This window comes from Cetorhinus maximus, chromosome 23, assembly GCF_964194155.1.
Source record: "Cetorhinus maximus chromosome 23, sCetMax3.hap1.1, whole genome shotgun sequence".
NCBI lineage: Eukaryota > Metazoa > Chordata > Chondrichthyes > Lamniformes > Cetorhinidae > Cetorhinus > Cetorhinus maximus.
The window spans coordinates 30,593,798-30,614,314 of NC_135901.1; the positions used below are offsets into that span (position 1 = coordinate 30,593,798).

A 20,517-nucleotide genomic window follows, 5' to 3' on the forward strand; every position below is an offset into this window, starting at 1 on the left:
AATAGATGGGAAAAGAAAACATTTATTCAAATTTACTTTTCTTTTCCCACCTATTTTTAAATTTATTTCAATCTATTGTTTCATCTCCACCTTTTAGCCCATTTCGATCCCTTCCCCCCACCCCACCCCCACTAGAGCCATCTGCCACTAGCTTGTCCTGCTTGCTACCCTTAATGTCCCTATTAGCACATCCTTTAGATAACATCACCACCATCAACACCCCTTTGTCCATTTGTCTATGACATCTTTGGCAGTCTCTTCTTAGCCTCCACCTTTCACTGGCCCCCTATTGAGCTCTACCTGTCCCACCCCCCTCTACCAGCTTATATTTCATCTCATTTCTATATTTCTTAGTTCTGATGAAGGGTCATTCGGACTCAAAACGTCAACCGTATCTCTCTCCGCAGATGCTGTGAGACCTGCTGAGTTTTTCCAGGTATTTTTGATTTTGTTCTAGATTTCCAGCATCCGCAGTATTTTGCTTTTATCTTAGGATAATTTGTCTGTTTTTCTAAGGTCTGCAGAGTTGTGACAAATCAGAGTCATCAAGGACAGCCTAACCAAAAAATCCGTCTGAAGGAACCTCCAGAAGTTTTGTGACCAGAATTCTGTTAGATCAACAGTGTTGTGATCTCTTCAAATGTTATCCTTTTAAAAGAAACTTTCTCATACTCCAGCCTCTCCAGGGGACTGTGTTTGTTTTGTCATGTTTTGTGTGTGTGTGTGTATCTGTATGGGGGTTCGAATATATTTTTTTCAAAAAGGGGAAAATCATTGCCCTTCTAAACTACAAGTTTAATGTTAACCAGTTCATTCACTTGTCTTTAAAAAGTAGGTTGTTTTATAATAATTCAATCTTTTGTGTTTACTGAAAGAAGCCTGGTTAGATTTTTTTTGGCTTGGAATAACGGTATCAAAGGGTAACAGTTGACCTGTTTTGTGGGTGAATTAAATATTTGAACTAGGACCTGTGAAGATGTGGGGCTAGAATTAACTGTGAAATCCTCCCATCTCGCTCCGTAACATTGTCTAAACTCAGCTAAAAAGAAAGATCCTGAACAGTCCAATTGTTCTGCTTCATGGAACAATGTACGGAAAGGATTGAATTCAATAAAACTAACCTAGTAACAACAATGACTAATTGCCTAATGACAACAGGCCTGATTCGAGACGAGTTCATATTAATTCAGGCGTTAAAAGTGGGTTTCAAGAACCATCTTGGGTTTGCGAGTTTGACTCTATTAGCGGAGGTACTGAGGGACCTCTGGAGCAGGATTGTGAGAAATTACTGTTGGTTCAGAAACCTGAGGAAGGTTCACATTCATACCTGGGGTGGTCGCCCAATTGAGGTGGGGAAAGTCGCTCGTGTAATTCGAAAGTAAACCTTTTTCTTTTAAATAAATATTAATATTATTTGCTACTTCAGAGTCTGTTCTTGCCTGATGCTTAAGTCTCCTTTGAACTAAAGTATCTTAGAGGGCCAATTTGGAATTGAGAAATTAGATGCCTGCAACCAAATTAAACTGAGCCTAAATTTTAATGATACACCCCTTTTAAAATGACAGAGGTCGTCAAGAAGGTGCAAGAAAGATTGACAAGGATCATACCATAACCAAGAGTGTTTAAGTTACAGGATAGAGTGAACAGGCTGGGGAAGCCAAGGCTGAGGGTTGACCTGATAAAGGACTTCAAGATTATGAATGGGTGCAACAGGATTGACGTTATCATGTCATCACTGTCAATACAGGATAGAAATTCAGAAGTGACAGTACTAATTATCAGAAAACATATTTCTCCCCCTTCAAATTATAAATACCTGCCACTCCCCCAATGCAAGCCCTCCTCCCCATTGATTGAAACACTAATTCACCCTACTATCCTCATCCTGCTTTTTCCCCAATTCTCCTCCCCTGAAGCTGCTGACTCTTGGGTTCAGTTTCACGCTCACCTATTACCCTCCCCAATATATTACCCAGATGTCTAAATCTTTACACCTGAAGTTAACAAACTGTTTTGCTAAGGGAACGTGACAATCAAATCCAGTGACTACCCACATGTACTTTGTGTCAGGGTGAGGTCACTGCGCCCCCCACCCCCACTTTCCAACTCAGTTCCAGGAGATTGGAGCTGGGCTCCGGGTGAATAATGGCAGCCGCAACTCCCACAATCCCCCGCGCTGGGGAAACAGCTCTATTCGCTTGGCGGGCGGCCCGGGACTGCGCATGTCCGAGGGAGAGGGGAAGCTGCGCATGGGCAGAAAATGGCGTTTCCCATTGGCTAACCGCACAATTCATCATGGGGGTCAAAGGGTCTCCCGCGCCAACGAAGGCTTCCGTTGTACCATTGACTTCATTTGGGAGATTGACCAATGGGGAGAGTGGTCGGACCGGAAGGACTCTTTGTCCTCCAGCCAATCAGAGCGCGGGCTTTGTGCGAATGAAGATTGAGCTTCACACAGACTAAAACTTCCTCCTGTGTCCAACATCTGTGAGTAAAACACTTTCTTTTCTCCCCCTTTCCATTTCTTTTCTCATTCTGGGGGGAAATTGTTGACTTGCAGGAACTGAAGGGAAAGGAAGTGAATCCAGGGAGGGTGCAGACTCTGGAAAGGTTGGCCCAGGTCTCTCTCTCTCTCTCTTAAAGACATTGACATCCTTTGCTCCCTCAGCTTGACACATTTATTTGTCTGGCTAAAAGGATGGTCTCTTTCCTCATGTTCACAATTAAAGGAGTGGTTTCCCCAGCAGATGGCTGACATTTCAGGGGACAGTGAATTAATATTGGACAAAGATATATCCAGAACAAAAACAAAAATACCTGGAGAAACTCAGCAGATCTGGTAGCATCTGCGGAGACGAACACAGTTAACGTTTCGAGTCCGAATGACCCTTCAACAGAACTAAGTAAAAATAGAAGAGAGGTGAAATATAAGCTGGTTTAAATTGGGGGGTGGGGCAGGTAGAGCTGGATAGAGGGCCAGTGATAGGTGGAGATAACCAAAAGATGTCACAGACAAAAGGACAAAGAGGTGTTGAAGGTGGTGATATTATCTAAGGAATGTGCTAATTAAGGGTAGAAAGCAGGACAAGCAAGGTACAGATAGCCCTAGAGGCTAAAAGGTAGAGATAAAACAATGGATGGAAATACATTTAAAAATAATGGAAGTAGGTGGGAAAAGAAAAATCTATATAAATTATTGGGAAGAAAAAAAAAGGGGGGGGATCGGAAAGGGGGTGGGGATGGAGGAGAGAGTTCATGATCTAAAATTGTTGAACTCAATATTCAGTCCGGAAGGCTGTAAAGTGCCTAGTCGGAAGATGAGGTGCTGTTCCTCCAGTTTGCGTTGGGCTTCACTGGAACAATGCAGCAAGCCAAGGATGGACATGTGGGCATGAGAGCAGGGTGGAGTGTTGAAATGGCAAGTGACAGGGAGGTCTGGGTAATGCTTGCGGACAGACCGAAGGTGTTTGGTCTCTCCAATGTAGAAGAAACCGCATTGGGAGCAACGAATGCAGTAGACTAAATTGAGGGAAGTGCAAGTGAAATGCTGCTTCACTTGAAAGGAGTGTTTGGGCCCTTGGACGGTGAGGAGAGGGGAAGTCAAGGGGCAGGTGTTGCACCTTCTGTGGTTGCATGTGAAGGCGCCGTTGGAGGGGGTTGAGGTATAGGGGGTGATGGAGTAGTGAACCAGGATGTCCCGGAGGGAACGATCCCTGCGGAATGCTGCCAGGGGGCGTGAAGGGAAGATGTGTTTGGTTGTGGCATCATGCTGGAGTGGGATATATCTAGTGTTGTTATATGATACATATTAGCTATATTATCAATGGTTCTGTAATAATGTTTGTTTATTATTATTTCTAGTCTTGTTATATAGTCCTATAACTACATTATATATTGCCAGTCATAGAGTCATTATGACACAGAAGGAGTCCACTTAGCAGCTCGAGTAGGTGCCAACTCTCTGTCGAGCAATCCAGTCAGTCCCATTCCCCCTCTATATCCCCATTCCCCTGCAAGTTTATTCCCTTCAATTTCATTCTGAAATTAATGACTCTCTCCGCTTCCACCACCCTTATAGGCAGTGAGTTCCAGGGCATCATCACTGGCTGTCGAAATAGATTTTTCCCTCACAGCTTCATGTATCTCTAATCATGTAATGGAGTACTGTGTGTTGCACACATGTTAATGCAGTACTATTGGGTGTATGTTAGATACTGCAGAGTGAGAATTGAGAGGGAGTGTGTGGGATGGGGATGTACAGTTTTGCGGAACGAGTGCACCATAGAAACTAGAATTGTCTGTTCTGAATTTCTATCCTGTACTGGCAGTGATGACTTTTGTGATCTCCTTTTACAGGATATTAGAAGGAAAGGATCTGCAGACAGAAACATCACATCATAACATCACATCAAGATCTGACGCAGTCACTCGATTCATGGGACTTAACTATCACTGGCCTTTGAACCTGGAAAGAGGAATATTTGTCTTTTCTGTTTGCTTCAAGAGATTTTAAATATCAGTGTGACTGGAAAAGTACCAACACACACGCCCGAGTGAGAGTGTTTCCAGTGCACTGACTGTGAAAAGAGCTTTAACCAGTTACACAGCCTGAAAAAATACCACACCATTCACAGTGAGGAGAGACCGTGCATGTGTTCTGTGTGAGGACAAGGCTTCAACAGATCACTGAACCTGGAGAGACTCACGGACACCATGGAGAAACCATGGAAATGTGGGGACTGTGGGAAGGGATTCAAATACCCTTCTCACCTGGAAATTCATTGGCGCAGTCACAGTGGGGAGAGGCCGTTCATCTGCTCTGTTTGTGCGAAGGGATTCAGTCGGTTATCGTCCTTGGAATCACACCAGCGACTTCACACCGGGGAGAGGCCTTTCACCTGCTCTGAGTGTGGGAAGGGATTCACTGATTCGTCCAACCTGCAAACACACAAGCGAGTTCACACCGGGGAGAGGCCGTTCACCTGCTCTGTGTGTGGCAAGGGCTTCATACAGTTATCCCACCTGCAGGGACACCAGCGAGTTCACACTGGGGAGAGACCATTCACCTGCTCCGAGTGTGGTAAAGGATTCACTCATTCATCCCACCTGCAGACACACAAGCGAGTTCACACTGGGGAGAGACCGTTCTTCTGTTCTGAATGTGGGAGGCGATTCAGTCATTCATCTGATCTCCGAAAACACAAGCGTATTCACACCGGGGAGAGGCCGTTCACCTGCTCTGAGTGTGGGAAGGGATTCACTCAGTCATCCCACCTGCAGCGACACCAAGTTCACAACTGATTCCAGGGGTCGGATTCTGCTGTTATTGCTGCTGTTAATCACATCCAGGACTGAACCATGTTCATTCTGACACTTGGTGAAGTGGGAGGGTCGGAGGGTTTCTTTTCTGCTGGACTGGCTGGTCTCACGACTTTGCTTCCAGTGGCTGATGCTGTTTGAGCCTGGGAGAGCACATTTCCACTGAAATGATCCACAAAAGCTGATGAAAATACATTTATTTTATTCTGGATAATAAGTAGTTTTTGCTTACCACTACAGGTAGATCTAAAATAAATACAGAGTGTGCAGGAAAAACTCAGCAGGTCTGGCAGCATCTTTGGAGAGAGAAACAGAGTTAACGTTTCGAGTCCAATATGACTCTTCCTCAGAATTTCAGAGAGGGAGAAATGTGATGGGTTTGATACTGTTGAGAAATGGGGGAGGGTCAGGTAGAACAAAAGGGAAAGTCAGGGATTGGTTAGAGGGCAGGCGAGATTAAATAACAAAAATGTCATGGAACAAAAGACAAAGGGAGAGGTAATGGTTGTAGTAAAGAAACAAAGCCTTGGTCCAGAGTAAGTGTTAATGGCAGAATAAAGGACAGCTCTGTCTCAAAGCAAAAGCATGAAAACAAGATGCAGACTGGCACTTGGCCAAAAAAAAATCAAAACAGGACAGAGTTGACGGTCTGAAGTTGTTGAACTCAATGTTGAGTCCAGAAGGCTGTAAAGTGCCTCATCGGAGGATGAGGTGCTGTTCGTCCAGCTTGTGTTGGGCTTCTCGGGAACATTGCAGCAGGCCGAGGACAGAAATGTGAGCATGAGAGCAAGGTGGTGAATTATAATGGCAGCAACTGGAAGGTCAGGGTCATGCTTGTGGACTGAGCGGAGGTGTTCCACAAAGAGGGCAGCAAACAGGGGACAGATGAATTAAAGAGAAACCATTTGGGTTGAGAACATTGTGCACATCCTTTTACTCTGGTTGTCTTTGATCCTCAAGTAATTTTCTGTTTTTTTAACCATGTCCTGCTTCATGAATAAACTTTTATCAGTAAAAATATTTGATTTTTCTGAATTTTTCAGGATTAGATTTATGCACTTTAGGGAAAGTGGGTGAGAGGGGTTGGCAGGCTCTTTAACAGAAAGTGAGTCCCTCTAAGGTAATTGGCAAAGGAGCCAGAGGGGGAGATGAGATTTTATTTTTTGACACAGCGAGTTGTTCTGATCTGCCTGAAAGCAGATTCAATAGTATCTTTCCAAAGGGTAAATACTTGAAAGGGAAGTATTTTCAGGGCTGTGGGGAAAGAGCAGAGCAGTTTGATGAATCAGAGAGTCCTTTCAAAGAGATGGCAGGGGCACGATGGGCCAAATGGACTCTTGCAGCCTGTGAATCTGAGCCTCCTGCTTTTGTGCAGGTTAAAAGGGACAGATTTCATTTCAGCCTCTTCCCCGTATCTGTATTTAAAGAGACGGGTTTCTGTTCAGCTCTGAGTGACTAATAGAACAATGTCTCCACCCTCTGTATATTTAAACATGGAACAAAGCCTTGCATGGCCGATTATAGTCAACAGCCTTCCTGTAGCCCTCTCTGGACACAGCAAGAAAGTGTTTGACTGCTTAACAATAGCGGCGTCCCCTGAAAATAATTCAAACACCACAGCAAAAACAACCTGCATTTATATAGCACCTTTAATGGAGTAAAACTTCCCGGGGAGCTTCACAGGAGCGATTATCAAACCAAATCTGACACTGAGCCACATAAAGAGATATTAGCTCAGGTGACTTCAAAGCTCGGACAAAGAGGCAGGTTTTAAGGAGACTCTTAAAGGAGGAAAGTGAGGTAGGGAGTCGGAGATATTTAAGGAGGGAATTCCTGAGCTTGGGACACAAGCAGCTGAAGACACGGCCGACAATGGTGGAGCGATTAAAATCAGGGATACTCCAGAATGAGAGGAGCACAGATATTTCAGAGGGTTGTAGGGATGGAGGAGATTACAGAGATGGGGAGGGGCGAGATCATGGAGGGATTTGAAAAGAATGGGCCCGATTTTAACTCATTCAAAATCCCATTCACTTTTACAGAGGTAAAATCGGGCCAATCGAGTCTGCACCGACACGTGAGAAACACCTGACCTACCTACCTACCTAATCCCATTTACCAGCACTTGGCCCAAAGCCTTGAATGTTATGATGTGCCAAGTGCTCATCCAGGTACTTTTTACAGGATGTGAGGCAACCCGCCTCCACCACCCTCCCAGGCAGTGCATTCCAGACCGTCACCACCCTCTGGGTAAAAAAGTTTTTCCTCACATCCACCCTAAACCTCCTGCCCCTCACCTTGAACTTGTGTCCCCTTGTGACTGACCCTTCAACTAAGGGGAACAGCTGTTCCCTATCCACCCTGTCCATGCACCTCATAATCTTGTACACCTCGATCAGGTCACCCCTCAGTCTTCTCTGCTCCAACGAAAACAACCCAAGTCTATCCAACCTCTCTTCATAACTTAAGTGTTTCATCCCAGGCAACATCCTGGTGAATCTCCTCTGCAGCCCCTCCAGTGCAAACACATCCTTCCTATAAAGTGGCGACCAGAACTGCACATAGTACTCCAGCTGTGGCCTCTGTGGCCTGGTTCTATACAACTCCAACATGACCTCCCTACTTTTGTAATCTATACATCGATTGATAAAGGCAAGTGGCCCATTTGCCTTTTTCACCACCCCACTAACATGCCCCTCTGCCTTCAGAGATCTATGGACACACACGCCAAGGTCCCTTTGTTCCTCAGAAATCCAAGCATTGGTTGAGTGGGAGCCAATGTCAGTCAGTGAGCACAGGGGGTGATAGGTGAATGGACTGAGTGTGAGCGGGGACACTTTATTTGCAGATTAACACAGTAAGCACTGTACTTGAATCAATATTATTAATGGATGGAATTGAATCAATTAGGGGTCAAATTAACGATATCACGATAACCCAGCATCAGCTCGGTCTGCTTAATACAGAACAGGGTTACACCCAGTGTCCAATATTAGAGGCGGCTGTGGCTGTTGGACGCCTAGTTTCACTGTCCAGCTGACAAGCCCACAGCTTCGGAGAACGAGTCTACCCAGGGTATGTTTCTAAAGCCTCCTCACAACACATTGCCTGGTTAGCTCCCAGCTGAGAGAATTCTTGCTGCGTTTCAGGATGCTCTCTTCCTTCTGGCTTGGTCAGTTGTGGGGGATCTGCCTCCTGCTGGGTTCACGTGTGTGTTCATTGGGCTCTGGTTCCCCGGCCCCATCCCCACTCTAATCTCACCGGCTTCCATCCCTCATCGACCCAACCCTGTGCAGAGTGCAGCAAAGACAGGAGCACGGAGTGGAGGTGGCGATCAGCCATGAGCTGACTGAGTGGCAGAGGAGGTCCCCTTCCTAATCTTCCCAGGCTGCGTGTTTTAATGGGGACTGGGTCCTGTTCTAATGTTTGTCTCTCCATCTCCTCTCAAAGACTTGACTGGGTTTACATAAAGCTTTCCCATCTCAGATACACATCAAACCCATTTCATCCCCATTTTATTGACCTGATCCAGGCTCGACTTGCTCATGAACTAAACCCTTTCTTACCTTCCAGGTCTGAATAAAAAACAGCGGACGTGTCAGATTAAACTGGCTTTCCTTTGGGTCCCTCCCAGCCATTGGTTCTCTTACCCAGATATCAAAACAGAATTGGATGGGCACTTGAGGGAAATAAACTTGCAAGGGTGCAGGGTTAGAACTGGAGAATGGGGCTGACTATATTGTTAAAAAGAGGGTCAGCATGGACTAGATGGGTGGAATGGCCTCCTTCTCTGCCCTAATGACTCTATGACTCTCGTTCTGATTCCTGTAGAGACCGATAACTTATTAAATGAAAAGAATCCCCACGACACCAATGGAAAGAAAACCAATGGACAAGATTTCACCTTTTAAAACCTTTACTGTAATAAACCAACTAAAATCAACACAAACATTCATTAACAGGCGATGGATATTTCAAAGAAAAGGGGAAATTTCACTTTAAATAGTCGATAGAACAAAGATACACCTCAGGTTGTTATAAACATCCACATTACTTCCTGACCACATGTTGCACCATGGGCAATCTCACAGTCTTTCGAACCAGTCTCTGCTATGTTGGATCTCTCACTTCCCACTCAATGGATTTAGCCCTGGAGTCACTATTCTATCCAAGGTCCCCAAATATGGTGAACACCAATAAAGTGCACGACTACGAATGCTCTCTCTCTTGGGTCACAACAGTCCTGATGTCTCAGAATACCCAGAGGCTCCCATCTTCAGCCCCTTTAAAAGGTCTGGTTGGCTCTGGCAAAACTGAAATAGAAGCAAGGGGTCTTTTCCAATCCACAATCCCCTGCTCTCCTTGTCTTCAGCTCCCTGTCCTTTCCAACTGTATAACACACTGAATACTACAGCCCCTGCTCCATTCTGAGAGCCCTGCTTCAACACCAGGTTTTGTTCTTAACTATGTCTGAAATTTTACCCTGTAACTGAACCTGCTTCAGCAGGACATAAACTGCAATTCAATATGCAATTCACTGTCTCTTTGCCCTTGGTTTCTGAGCTTTTTATCCCCATAGTAACCTCAGGTCACATGGCCATTTCTTTAAAGTAATGATCACAGAACCAGGCAATCAATTACACCTCCTTCAGAAGAATCCCCAGTTTCACTTTGGGTTTAAAGGGACATTGCATGAAAAAAACACCCTTTTCCCAAGGTACATGGGTCATCACATTCCCCCCACCCAAGGGAAAAACCTTACTAAAGTTAGGAAGTTTCCACAATCCTTTTTGACTACAACACATTATAACATGGTAAACACTGTAACAACTACCTTTTTACACACTGTACAGATAAAGTTTTCCCTTTGTCACATTTTGCAATTAAACATATCACCTCGGCAACACTATAGGCTTAACTCTTAACAGAACCAACCAAATGTGACAATTAGGTTTTAAAGTTCAACTTGCTCGAGTTCCTCAAGTTCCAATGTTCTGGTAAACACGATTTCATTTTACTATTGGTTGATTCACTTTCTTTAACCTTCTCAAGAGATCTCCTTTCCCCTGTCACACAGTCTTTCCAGGTCCTTGGTTAAAAGGTTGTACTTCAGTTTTCTATTCCTCATGGTGCTTTTTAAATCTGTATCGGATTGTGTACAGTCTGGTCCCTGGGATAGAACTTGTGATGGGTCCAAAGGATTTCCAGATTTGAGGTCTGGTTCACTTTGTCAGGAAACACATTGCTGATTGCTGGCAATCCATCCGGCTTTTGAGTGCTGGCTGTTAGGAATTGGACTTTCGGACAAAATTCCCTGTCATCTTGCTTTTTCCCCTCTGAATTCAGCAATTTGTGTATACAATGGTATTTGTGTACACAGTGGTATACAGTCAGGAGGGAGTGGTCCTGGGAGTCCTCAACATCAACTCTGGACCCCATGAAGTCTCATGGCATCAGGTCAAACATGGACAAGGAAACCTCCTGCTGATTCCCAGCTACCGACCACCCCTCAGCTGATGAATCAGTGCTCCTCCATGTTTAACAGCACTTGGAGGAAGCACTGAGGGTGAAAAGGATACCAAATGTACTCTGGGTGGGGGACTTCAATGTCCATCACCAAGAGTGACTCAGTAGCATCACTACTGACCAAGCTGGCCGAGTTCTAAAGGACATCGCTGCTAGACTGGGTCTGCAGCAGGTATTGAAGGAACCAACAAGAGGGAAAAACCTCCCTGACCTCGTCCTCACCAATCTCCCTATCGCAGATTCATCTGTTCATCAAAGTGTTGGTGTGAGTGACCACTGCACAGTTCTTGTGGAGGCAAAGTCCTGTCTTCATATTGAGAATACCCTCCATCGTGTTGTGTGATACTACCACTGGGCTAAATGGGATCGATTTCAAACAGATATAAAAACAAAAAGCTAAAAGCTACTGCGGATGCTGGAAATCCAAAACAAAAACAGAATTACCTGGAAAAACTCAGCAGGTCTGGCAGCATCGGTGGAGAAGAAATCAGTTAACGTTTTGAGTCTTCATGACCCTTCGGCAGAACTGAGTATAGTTAGGAGAAAGGTGAAATATAAGCTGGTCTAAGGTGGGGGGGCGGGGGGAGAGAGAAGTTGAGGGTGGGATGATTGTGGAGATAAGCAAGCAGTGATAGGAGCAGATAATCAAAAGATGTCACAGACAAAAGGATCAAAGAGGTGTTGAAGGTGGTGATATTGTCTAAGAAAAGTGCTAATTAAGAATGGAAGACAGGATACTCAAGGTACAGCTCTAGTGGGGGTGGGGTGAAAAGACTAACAAAGTTTTCGTTGTAGATTTAAAAATAATGGAAATAGGTGGGAAAAGAAGAATCTATATAAATTATTGAAAAAAAGGGAGGGGGGAGAAACGGGGTGGGGATGGGGGGAGGGGGAGTTTAAGATCTAAAGTTGTTGAATTCAATATTCAGCCCAGAAGGCTGTAAAGTGCCTAGTCGGAAGATGAGGTGCTGTTCCTCCAGTTTGCGTTGGGCTTCACTGGAACAATGCAGCAAGCCAAGGACAGACATGTCGGCAAGAGAACAGGGTGGAGTGTTAAAATGGCAAGCGACAGGGAGGTTTGGGTCTTTCTTGCGGACAGACCGCAGGTGTTCTGCAAAGCGGTCGCCCAGTTTGCGTTTGGTCTCTCCAATGTAGAGGAGACCGCATTGGGAGCAACGAATGCAGTAGACTAAGTTAGGGGAAATGCAAGTGAAATGCTGCTTCACTTGAAAGGAGTGTTTGGGCCCTTGGACGGTGAGGAGAGAGGAAGTGAAGGGGCAGGTGTTGCATCTTCTGCGTGGGCATGGGGAGGTGCCATAGGTGGGGGTTGAGGAGTAGGGGGTGATGGAGGAGTGGACAAGGGTGTCCCGGAGGGAACGATCCCTACGGAATGCCGTCAGGGGGGGTGAAGGGAAGATGTGTTTGATGGTGGCATCATGCTGGAGTTGGCGGAAATGGCGGAGGATGATCCTTTGAATGCGGAGGCTGGTGGGGTGATAAGTGAGGACAAGGGGGACCCTATCATGTTTCTGGGAAGGAGGAGAAGGCATGAGGGCGGATGCGCGGGATATGGGCCGGACACGGTGAGGGCCCTGTCAACGACCGTGGGTGGAAAACCTCGGTTAAGGAAGAAGGAGGACATGTAAGAGGAGCTGTTTTTGAAGGTAGCGTCATCAGAACAGATGCGACGGAGGCGAAGGAACTGAGAGAATGGGATGGAGTCCTTACAGGAAGCGGGGTGTGAGGAGCTGTAGTCGAGGTAGCTGTGGGAGTCGGTAGGCTTGTAATGGATATTGGTGGACAGTCTATCATCAGAAATTGAGACAGAGAGGTCAAGGAAGGGAAGAGAAGTGTCAGAGATGGACCATGTGAAAATGATGGAGGGGTGGAGATTGGAAGCAAAATTAATAAATTTTTCCAGGTCCCAACGAGAGCATGAAGCAGCACCGAAGTAATCATCGATGTACCGGAGAAAGAGTTGTGGGAGGGGGCCGGAGTAGGACTGGAACAAGGAATGTTCCACATACCCCATAAAGAGACAGGCATAGCTGGGGCCCATGCGGGAACCCATAGCAATCCAATTCCCTTTTGAACACATCGATTGAACCTGCCTGCACCACCCTCTCAGGAATTTTGTTCCAGACTCCAACCACCCTCTGGGTGAACAAGTTTCTCCTCACATCATAGTTTACACCTTTTGCCAATTGTTTTGAATCAGTGCCCTCCAGTTCTTGTGTTTTCTTGAGTGGAAACAATTTCTCACTATTTACCCTGTTCATACCCCTCTGGATCTTGAATATCTCTGTCAAGTCTCCTCTCAGCCTTCTTTTCTCCAAGGAAAACAGACCCAACTTCTCCAGTCTATCCTCATAGCTACAGTTCATTATCTCTGGAATCATTCTTGTGAATCTCCTCTGTACTCTCTCCAAAGCCTTCACATCCTTCCTCAAGTATGGTGCCCAAAACTGGATACAGTACTCCAGATGAGGCCTTACTCGTGTCTTATAGTGTCTCCTTAAAGCCTAAGATACTATATGCTTTATCAACTGCTCTCTCGACACGCCCTGCCATCTTCAATGATGTATGTACATCTACACCGAGGTCCCTCTGTTCCTGCACCTTCTTTAGAGTTTCTGCCTTTATTTTATACTGTCTCTCCTTATCCTTCCTGTTAAAATAAATAACCTCACAGTTCTCTGCATTGAACTTCATCTGCCACATCTGCCCAATACACTAATAAGTCTATGTCCTCTTGAAGTTCAAGACAATCCTCTTCACAGTTGACAACGTTTCCAGTCTTTGTATCATCTGCAATTCTTGACAATCTTCGTTGCACCAGTCAGCCCTATTTCCCTGTTCTATCCCCATATCTCTGCACGTTTATTTCCCTCGAGTGCCCATCCAATTTCCTTATGAAACTGTTCACTGTCTCTGCTTCCACGTCCCATCCCCCTGAAAGGCAGTGAGTTCCAGGTCATTACTGCTCACTGTGTAAAAATATTCTTCCTCTCATCCCCCCTAAATCTCCTGTCCAAAACTTTAACTCTGTGTCCCCCTTGTCCCTGTACCATCAGCAAATGGGAACAGCTTTTCTTTGTCCACCTTATCTAAATCTGTCATAATCTTATACAACTCTATTAAATCCCCCCTCAACCTCCTTTGCTCCAAGGAGAACAACCCCAGCTTCTCCAACCTAACCTTGTGGTTAAAATCCCTCATCCCTGGAACCATTCTGGTAAATCTCCTCTCCACCCTCTCAGGGACCCTCACATCCTTCCTAAAGTGTGGTGACCAGAACTGGACTTAATACTCTAGTTGTGGCCTAACCAGAGCTTTATAAATGTTCAGCATAACTTCCCTGCTTTTGTTCTCAATCCCTCTATTTCTGAAGCCCAAGATCCCATGTGCTTTGCAAATTCCTCTCTCACTCTGTCCTGCCAGCTTCAATGATCTCTGCACATGAACCCCCAGGTCCCTCTGCTCCCGCTCACTCTTTAGAACTGTGCCATGAAGTCGAGATTTCCTCTCCCTACCCCCTCTGCCAAATCACATCACCTCACTCTTCTATGTATTAAATTCCATCTACCACTTCAGAGAATGTTAAGGGGAGATTTAAGTGTTAAACTAAACATACAGAGGAGAGGAGGCACTGCTTTCTTTAATATGTCACCTACAATTGAAGATGATCCCCTCCCTTTAAATGTACACAAGGCTCATAGAGCGCAGAAGGAGGCTATTCGGCCCATCATGCTACTGCTGGCTCTTTGAAAGAGCTGTCCAATTAATCCCAACGCCCTGCAATTTTCTTTTCCTTTCAAGAATCTGTCCCATTCCCTTCTGAAAGATACAGTTGAATTTGCTTCCAGTGCGTTTTCAGGCAGTGAATTCCAAATCACAACAACTCGCTGTGTTTTCTTTAACAATTCAGGATATTGTGTTGAACATCTTATTGGAAAGAAGGCTGCTCCAACACTGCAGCACTCCCTCAATGCAGGTTTTGATATTTGTCATGTCCCTGGACCCCGACTTGACACCACAACCTTGAGGCTCAGAGGTGAGAGTGTGATCCACTGAGCCGTGACCGATGCTGTATACAATACAAAGTTGGAAAGGGAAAGTTACCCTTTAAAAAAAGTTACCCCCACCCTTTGCCTCCAGTGTCTAAACCTTATAATAAAAACCCCAGTATAAATAACAAGTGTTGGTTCAGAGCCACTAGTTTCCCCTTCCCTTCTGAGCCTCCAGCACCTTTCTGTCTCTCTATTGCTCGTGCCAATGACAGCCAGGCGATGGAGCTGAGGGCAGAATTTAGCTGAGAATGACAGGGCCTGCGCCCCAGTTGGGAAACTGCCATGGGCGTTGCACTAATAGAGAGACAGGAAGGTGCTGGAGGACTGACTGGGAAATGGGTCTCCAACCAATCAGGGCACGGAAGGGGTGACCGGGGCTGATGGTGACCCGACCCCCAGGGTTCAGTGCCTCTGTGTCCAGGTTATAGAGCAGATGAAGAGAAACCATTTGGGTCCAGAACATTGTGCATATCCTTTTACACTCGTTGTCTCTGATCCTCAAGTAATTTTCTGTTTCTTTTAACCATGTTCTGTTTCATTAATAAACTTTGATCAGTAAAAATATTTGATTTTTCTGGACTTTTCATGATTAGATTTCTGCACTTTAGGGAAAGTGGGTTAGAGGGGTTGGCAGGCTCTTTAACAGAAAGTGAGTCCCTCTAAGGTAATTGACAAAGGAGCCAGTGGGGTAGATGAGATTTTATTTTTGACACAGCGATGTTAGAAAATGGGGTTCAGGGAGTCAATTAACCCTTTATCCCCTTTTCCCAAACTCTGAAATTGGTGACAGTGGATCAATAAAACATTTGGTCAATGAAGACCCAAACCACAATATCCCATCCTGTCACTTGTCAACCATCCTCACCCAGAGAGTAATCACAACAGGAATAAAAACAGGGGAAGTGTAACAATCAAATTAAAAATAAATGCACAGCCAGTCATAGTTTTTAATTCAGTGTTCACTTATTAGCAAGAAAACCTGAAGTAGGGGGTCTCCCAGGATTCTTACAGTCCACAGCTTGAGGGAGAAGAGAACGCTCTCTCCGACCCCTCACTCAATTTCACTCTGTTATTTTCAAGTTCTGTTCTGGACCCGCTTGGGGTAACATCTACTCAATCTTTTCTCCTGAAGGAGCGCTGTGAGTTCTCGGTTACTCGGTTACATAAGGACATATGCTTTAAGCAACAGACCGGCCAGTTGAGCAGAAAGAAACCCTCTGACCCCCCCACTTCACCAACTGTCAGAATGAACATGGTTCAGTCCTGGGTGTGATTAACAGCAGCAATAACAGCAGAATCCAACCCTGTAATCACTTGTGAACTCGCTGGTGTCTCAGCAGGTGGCACGACTGAGTGAATCCTTTCCCACACTCAGAGCAGCTGAATGGCCTCTCCACAGAGTGAAGTCGCTGGTGTGTCCGCAAGTTGGATGAATCATTGAATTCCTTCCCACACTCAGAGCAGGTGAATGGCCTCTCCCCAGTGTGAACTCGCTGGTGTCTCCGGAGGTTGGATGAATTAATGAATCCCGTCCCACACATGGAGCAGGTGAACGGCCTCTCCCTAGTGTGAATGAGATGGTGAGTCAGCAGGTTTGGTAAGTGAGTGAATCCCTTCCCACACTCAGAGCAGGAGAATGGCCTCTCCCCTGTGTGAACTCGCTGGTGTCTCCGCAGGATGGATGAATCACCGAATCCCTTCCCACACTCAGAGCAGGTGAATGGCCTCTCCCCAGCGTGAACTCGCCGGTGTCTCCACAGACTGGACGATGAACTAAACCTCTTTGCACAGTGAGAACAGCTGAATGGTCTCTCCTCAGTGTGAATGCGCTGGTGGAACATCAGTTCCCGAGAGCTTTTGAAGCCACTCCCACAGTCAGAGCATTTAAAGGGTCTCTCATTGGTGTGAGTGACATGGTGTGTCAGCAGGCTGGATGACTGAGTGAATCGCTGCCCACACACGGTGCAGGTGAATGGCCTCTCCCCCGTGTGAACTCGCTCGTGTGTCAGCAGGGCAGATAAATCACTGAATCCCTTCCCACACACACAACAGATGAATGGCCTCTCCCCAGTGTGACTGCGTCGATGAACCTCCAGCTTTGAAGGGAATCTGAATCCCTTCCCACAGTCCCCACATTTCCACGGTTTCTCCATGATGTAGGTTTTCTTGTATCTCTCCAGGCTGAATGATCAGTTGAAGCCTTGTCCTCACACAGGACACATGTACAGTCTCTCATCACTGTGAATGCTTCAATGTTTTTTTCAACTGAGTAACTAGTTAAAGCTCTTTCCACAGTCTGGAACACTCTCACTGACGCATGTGTGTGTGTCTTCCCACTGTTCCAGTCACACTGATCATTAAAATGTTTTGAAGCAGGCAGAACAAGGAAACATTTCTCCCTGATGATATTCGGGTCCCGATAAATGAAGCCACTCTGTCAGATTTTGACATGAAATTTGGTTTGAGACTTCAGTCTGCAAATCATCCCTTTCTCATATCCTGTAAAAGGAGTTTACAAATAGCGTTACTGTCAGTACAGGATAGAAATTCAGAACATACAAGTCTAGTTTCAGTGTACCATTCCTTCCTCTCTCATTCCCCCAGTGTCTATTCCGGACACACTCTCTCCTTTCTCACTCAGCTGTACCGAATATACATCCTGCCAATTCTCCAGAAGAAGCGATTCATGCTGATTGACAGATCCATGGTCATTGCTTCATGTCCCGGAGACAGACATGTAAATCTTGATGCAGAGTGTAAATATGGAGGAAGAGGGGAAGCTGCGCATGTGCGGGGGAGAGCCCGCCCCTTCCCGTCATGCGGAGGGGATGACCAATGGTAAGAGTTGGAGGACCGGAAGGCCTCTGCTCCTCTAGCCAATCAGTGCGCGGGCTTTGTCTGAATGAAGATTGAGCTTCACAGACGAAAACTTCCTCCTGTGTCCAACATCTGTGAGTAAAACACTTTCTTTTCTCCCCTTTTCCATTTCTTTTCTCATTCTGGGGGCAAATTGGTGACTTGCAGGAACTGAAGGGAAAGGAAATGAATCCAGGGAGGGTCTGGAAAGGTTGGCCCAGGTCTCTCTCTCTCAAAGACATTGACATCCTTTGCTCCCTCAGCTTGATACATTTATTTATCTGGCTAAAAGGATGGTCTCTTTCCTCATGTTCACAATTAAAGGGGTGGTTTTCCCAGCAGATGGCTGACATTTAATGGGACAGTAAATTAATATAGGACAGTGATATGTCTCGTGCCGTTACATGATGCATATTTTATGTTTGTGTGGGACAGACAATGACAGTTTTTATGGAACAACAGAGGAAAGAATGTTCCACAGTAATCAGAAATGCCTGCTCTGAATTTCTATCCTGAACTGACAGTCATGCATTTTGTAAACTTCTTTTACAGGACATTAGAAGAGGAGGGTTTACAATCAGAAATCTCAAACCAAACGTCATGTCAAGATCTGACAGAGTCAATCGATTCATCAGGACCTGAATTTCATCGGTAATTAAATCTAGAAGGAGAAATGTTTGTCTACTCTGTCTGCTTCAAAAGATTTGAAATGTCGGTATGACTGCAAAAGCACCGAGACACACATGCCCGAGTGAGAGTGTTCCAGTGCACTAACTGGAAAGAGCTTTACCCAGTGACACAACTTGAAAAATCATCACACCATTCACAGCAGGGAGAGACCATACACGTGTTCTGTGTGTGGATGAGCCTTCGGCTTCAGCAGTTCAAGGAGGCAGCTCACCCACCACATTCTGAAGGGCAGTGAGGGATAGGCAATAAATGCTGGCCGAGGCAGCGACGCCCACATCCCATCAATGAATAAAAAAAATTGTTGAACCTGGAGAGACACAAAGGGCACCCGCACCATGGCGAAACCATGGAAATGTGTGAACTGTGGGAAAGGATACAGATCCCCATCTCAGCTGGAAATTCACCAACACAGTCACACCGGGGAGAGGCCATTCACCTGCTTAGAGTGTGGGAAGGGATTCACTCATTCATCCTCCCTGCTGAGACACCAGCGCATCCACACCGGGGAGAGGCCGTTCACCTGCTCTGAGTGTGGGAAGGCATTCAGTACTTCATTTGACCTGGTGACGCACCAGCGAGTTCACACAGGGGAGAGGCCATTCACCTGCTCTGAGTGTGGGAAGGGATTCACTCAGTCATCTCACTTGCAGACACACCAGCGAGTTCACTCTGGGGGGAGGCCAGTCATCTGCTCTGAGTGTGGGAAGGAATTCACTGGCTTGTCACACCTGCAGGTACACCAGCGAGTTCACACTGGGGACAAGCCCTTCACCTGCTCTGATTGTGGGAAGAGATTCACTCAGTTATGTAACCTGCAGACACACCAACGGGTTCACACTGGAGAAAGGCCATTCACCTGCTCTCAGTGTGGGAAGAGATTCACTCAGTCATCCACCCTGCTGACACACCAGCGGGTTCACACTGGGGAGAGACCGTTCACCTGCTTTGAGTGTGGAAATGGATTTGCTCATTCATCGCACCTGCTGAGACACCAGCGAATTCACACTGGGGAGAGGCCATTCACCTGCTCTGAGTGTGGCAAGGGATTCACTCGGTCAACCTACCTGCTGAGTCACCAGCGAGTTCACAAGTGATTGCGGGGATTGGATTCTGCTGTTATTGCTGCTGTTAATCACATCCAGGACTGAACCATGTTCATTCTGACACTTGGTGAAGTGGGAGGGTCGGAGGGTTTCTTTCTGCTGGACTGGACGGTCTCACGACTTTGCTTCCAGTGGGCTGATGCTCTTTGAGCCTGGGAGTGCACATTTCCACTGAAATGATCCACAAAAGCTGATGAAGTACATTTATTTTATCCTGGACAGTAAATAGTGTTTTTCCGACCATGACAGGTGGATCTAAAATAAATACATTTGTCTCTGTTCCATTGAGTCTACAGCACAGGGCCAGTCGGCTCAATTGGTCTCTGTCAGTATTTATGCTCCACATGAGCCTCCACCCACCCCTCTTCATCTCCCCCATCAGCATATCCTTGTATTCTTTTCTCCCTCATGTATGTATCTAGCTTTGCTTTAAATGTAGCAGGTCTGGCAGCATCTTCTCCACCGATGCTGCCAGACCTGCTGAGTTTTTCCAGGTAATTCTGTTTTTGTTTTGGATTTCCAGCATCCGCAGTAGCTTTTTGTTTTTTGCTTTAAATGTATTCATGCTATTCACCTCAACCACTTGCTGTGGTAGTGAGTTCCACACTCTCACCGTTCGCTGAGTAATGAGGTTTCTCATGAAATCCTGATTGGATTATTTAACCCCTTCATCATCTTAAAGGCTTACATCAAATCACCCTTCAGCCTTCTCTTTTCTAGAGAAAAGCAGCCCCACCCTTTCCTGAGGATTAAATGCTCTCAGTTCTGGTATTATTCTTGTGAATCTTTGTTGCCCCTTCTCCAGTGCCTCTATTTCCTTTTTCTAAATGGAGGTCACAAATGTTTACAGTGCTCCCAGTGTAGTCTAACCATGGTTCGAAACAAGTTGAACATAACCTCCCTGCTTTTCAATTCTATCCCTCGAGAATGGAACCCTATATCTGGGCCCCACA

General features: G+C 45.9%; 5 protein-coding genes, 1 long non-coding RNA gene and 2 pseudogenes across 8 annotated transcripts in view; 5 read left to right on the top strand and 3 right to left on the bottom strand.

Moving 5' to 3' along the window:
• LOC144697288 (uncharacterized) overlaps positions 1–6,320 on the top strand; it is a 211,873-nt gene extending 205,553 nt beyond the window's left edge. The window contains exon 3 of the mRNA XM_078569245.1: positions 5,748–6,320. The gene's annotated coding sequence lies outside the window, so the exon portion shown is untranslated. The remainder of the gene's footprint in view (positions 1–5,747) is intronic.
• Positions 1–19,935, top strand: part of LOC144697362 (uncharacterized) — a 97,220-nt gene extending 77,285 nt beyond the window's left edge. Inside the window, exon 2 of the long non-coding RNA XR_013580339.1 lies at positions 19,724–19,935. This is a non-coding gene — a long non-coding RNA (uncharacterized LOC144697362). The remainder of the gene's footprint in view (positions 1–19,723) is intronic.
• LOC144696980 (uncharacterized) overlaps positions 1–20,517 on the bottom strand; it is a 322,849-nt gene that overhangs the window by 160,275 nt on the left and 142,057 nt on the right. The window lies entirely within an intron of this gene.
• LOC144697445 (uncharacterized) overlaps positions 1–20,517 on the bottom strand; it is a 296,141-nt pseudogene that overhangs the window by 53,523 nt on the left and 222,101 nt on the right. The gene's annotated exons all lie outside the window — the stretch shown is intronic.
• LOC144697220 (uncharacterized) overlaps positions 2,400–20,517 on the top strand; it is a 197,538-nt gene continuing 179,420 nt past the window's right edge. Inside the window, exon 1 of the mRNA XM_078569115.1 lies at positions 2,400–2,491. The gene's annotated coding sequence lies outside the window, so the exon portion shown is untranslated. The remainder of the gene's footprint in view (positions 2,492–20,517) is intronic.
• Positions 4,710–19,730, top strand: LOC144697440 (uncharacterized). Its single transcript, XM_078569417.1, has 3 exons — positions 4,710–5,289; positions 14,440–14,444; positions 18,874–19,730. Exons 1-3 carry the CDS (start codon positions 4,714–4,716, stop codon positions 19,553–19,555), a joined length of 1,263 nt encoding a protein of 420 aa, XP_078425543.1. The 5' UTR covers positions 4,710–4,713; the 3' UTR covers positions 19,556–19,730.
• Positions 14,397–17,198, bottom strand: LOC144697122 (uncharacterized). Its single transcript, XM_078568958.1, has 2 exons — positions 15,895–17,198; positions 14,397–14,932 (listed from the first exon to the last, which is right to left on the bottom strand). Exon 1 carries the CDS (start codon positions 17,066–17,068, stop codon positions 16,226–16,228), a length of 843 nt encoding a protein of 280 aa, XP_078425084.1. The 5' UTR covers positions 17,069–17,198; the 3' UTR covers positions 14,397–14,932; positions 15,895–16,225.
• The window catches only part of LOC144697155 (uncharacterized), a 266,512-nt pseudogene continuing 263,809 nt past the window's right edge, over positions 17,815–20,517 (top strand). Inside the window, exon 1 of the transcript XR_013580307.1 lies at positions 17,815–17,866. The product of XR_013580307.1 is annotated as an uncharacterized LOC144697155 (transcript). The remainder of the gene's footprint in view (positions 17,867–20,517) is intronic.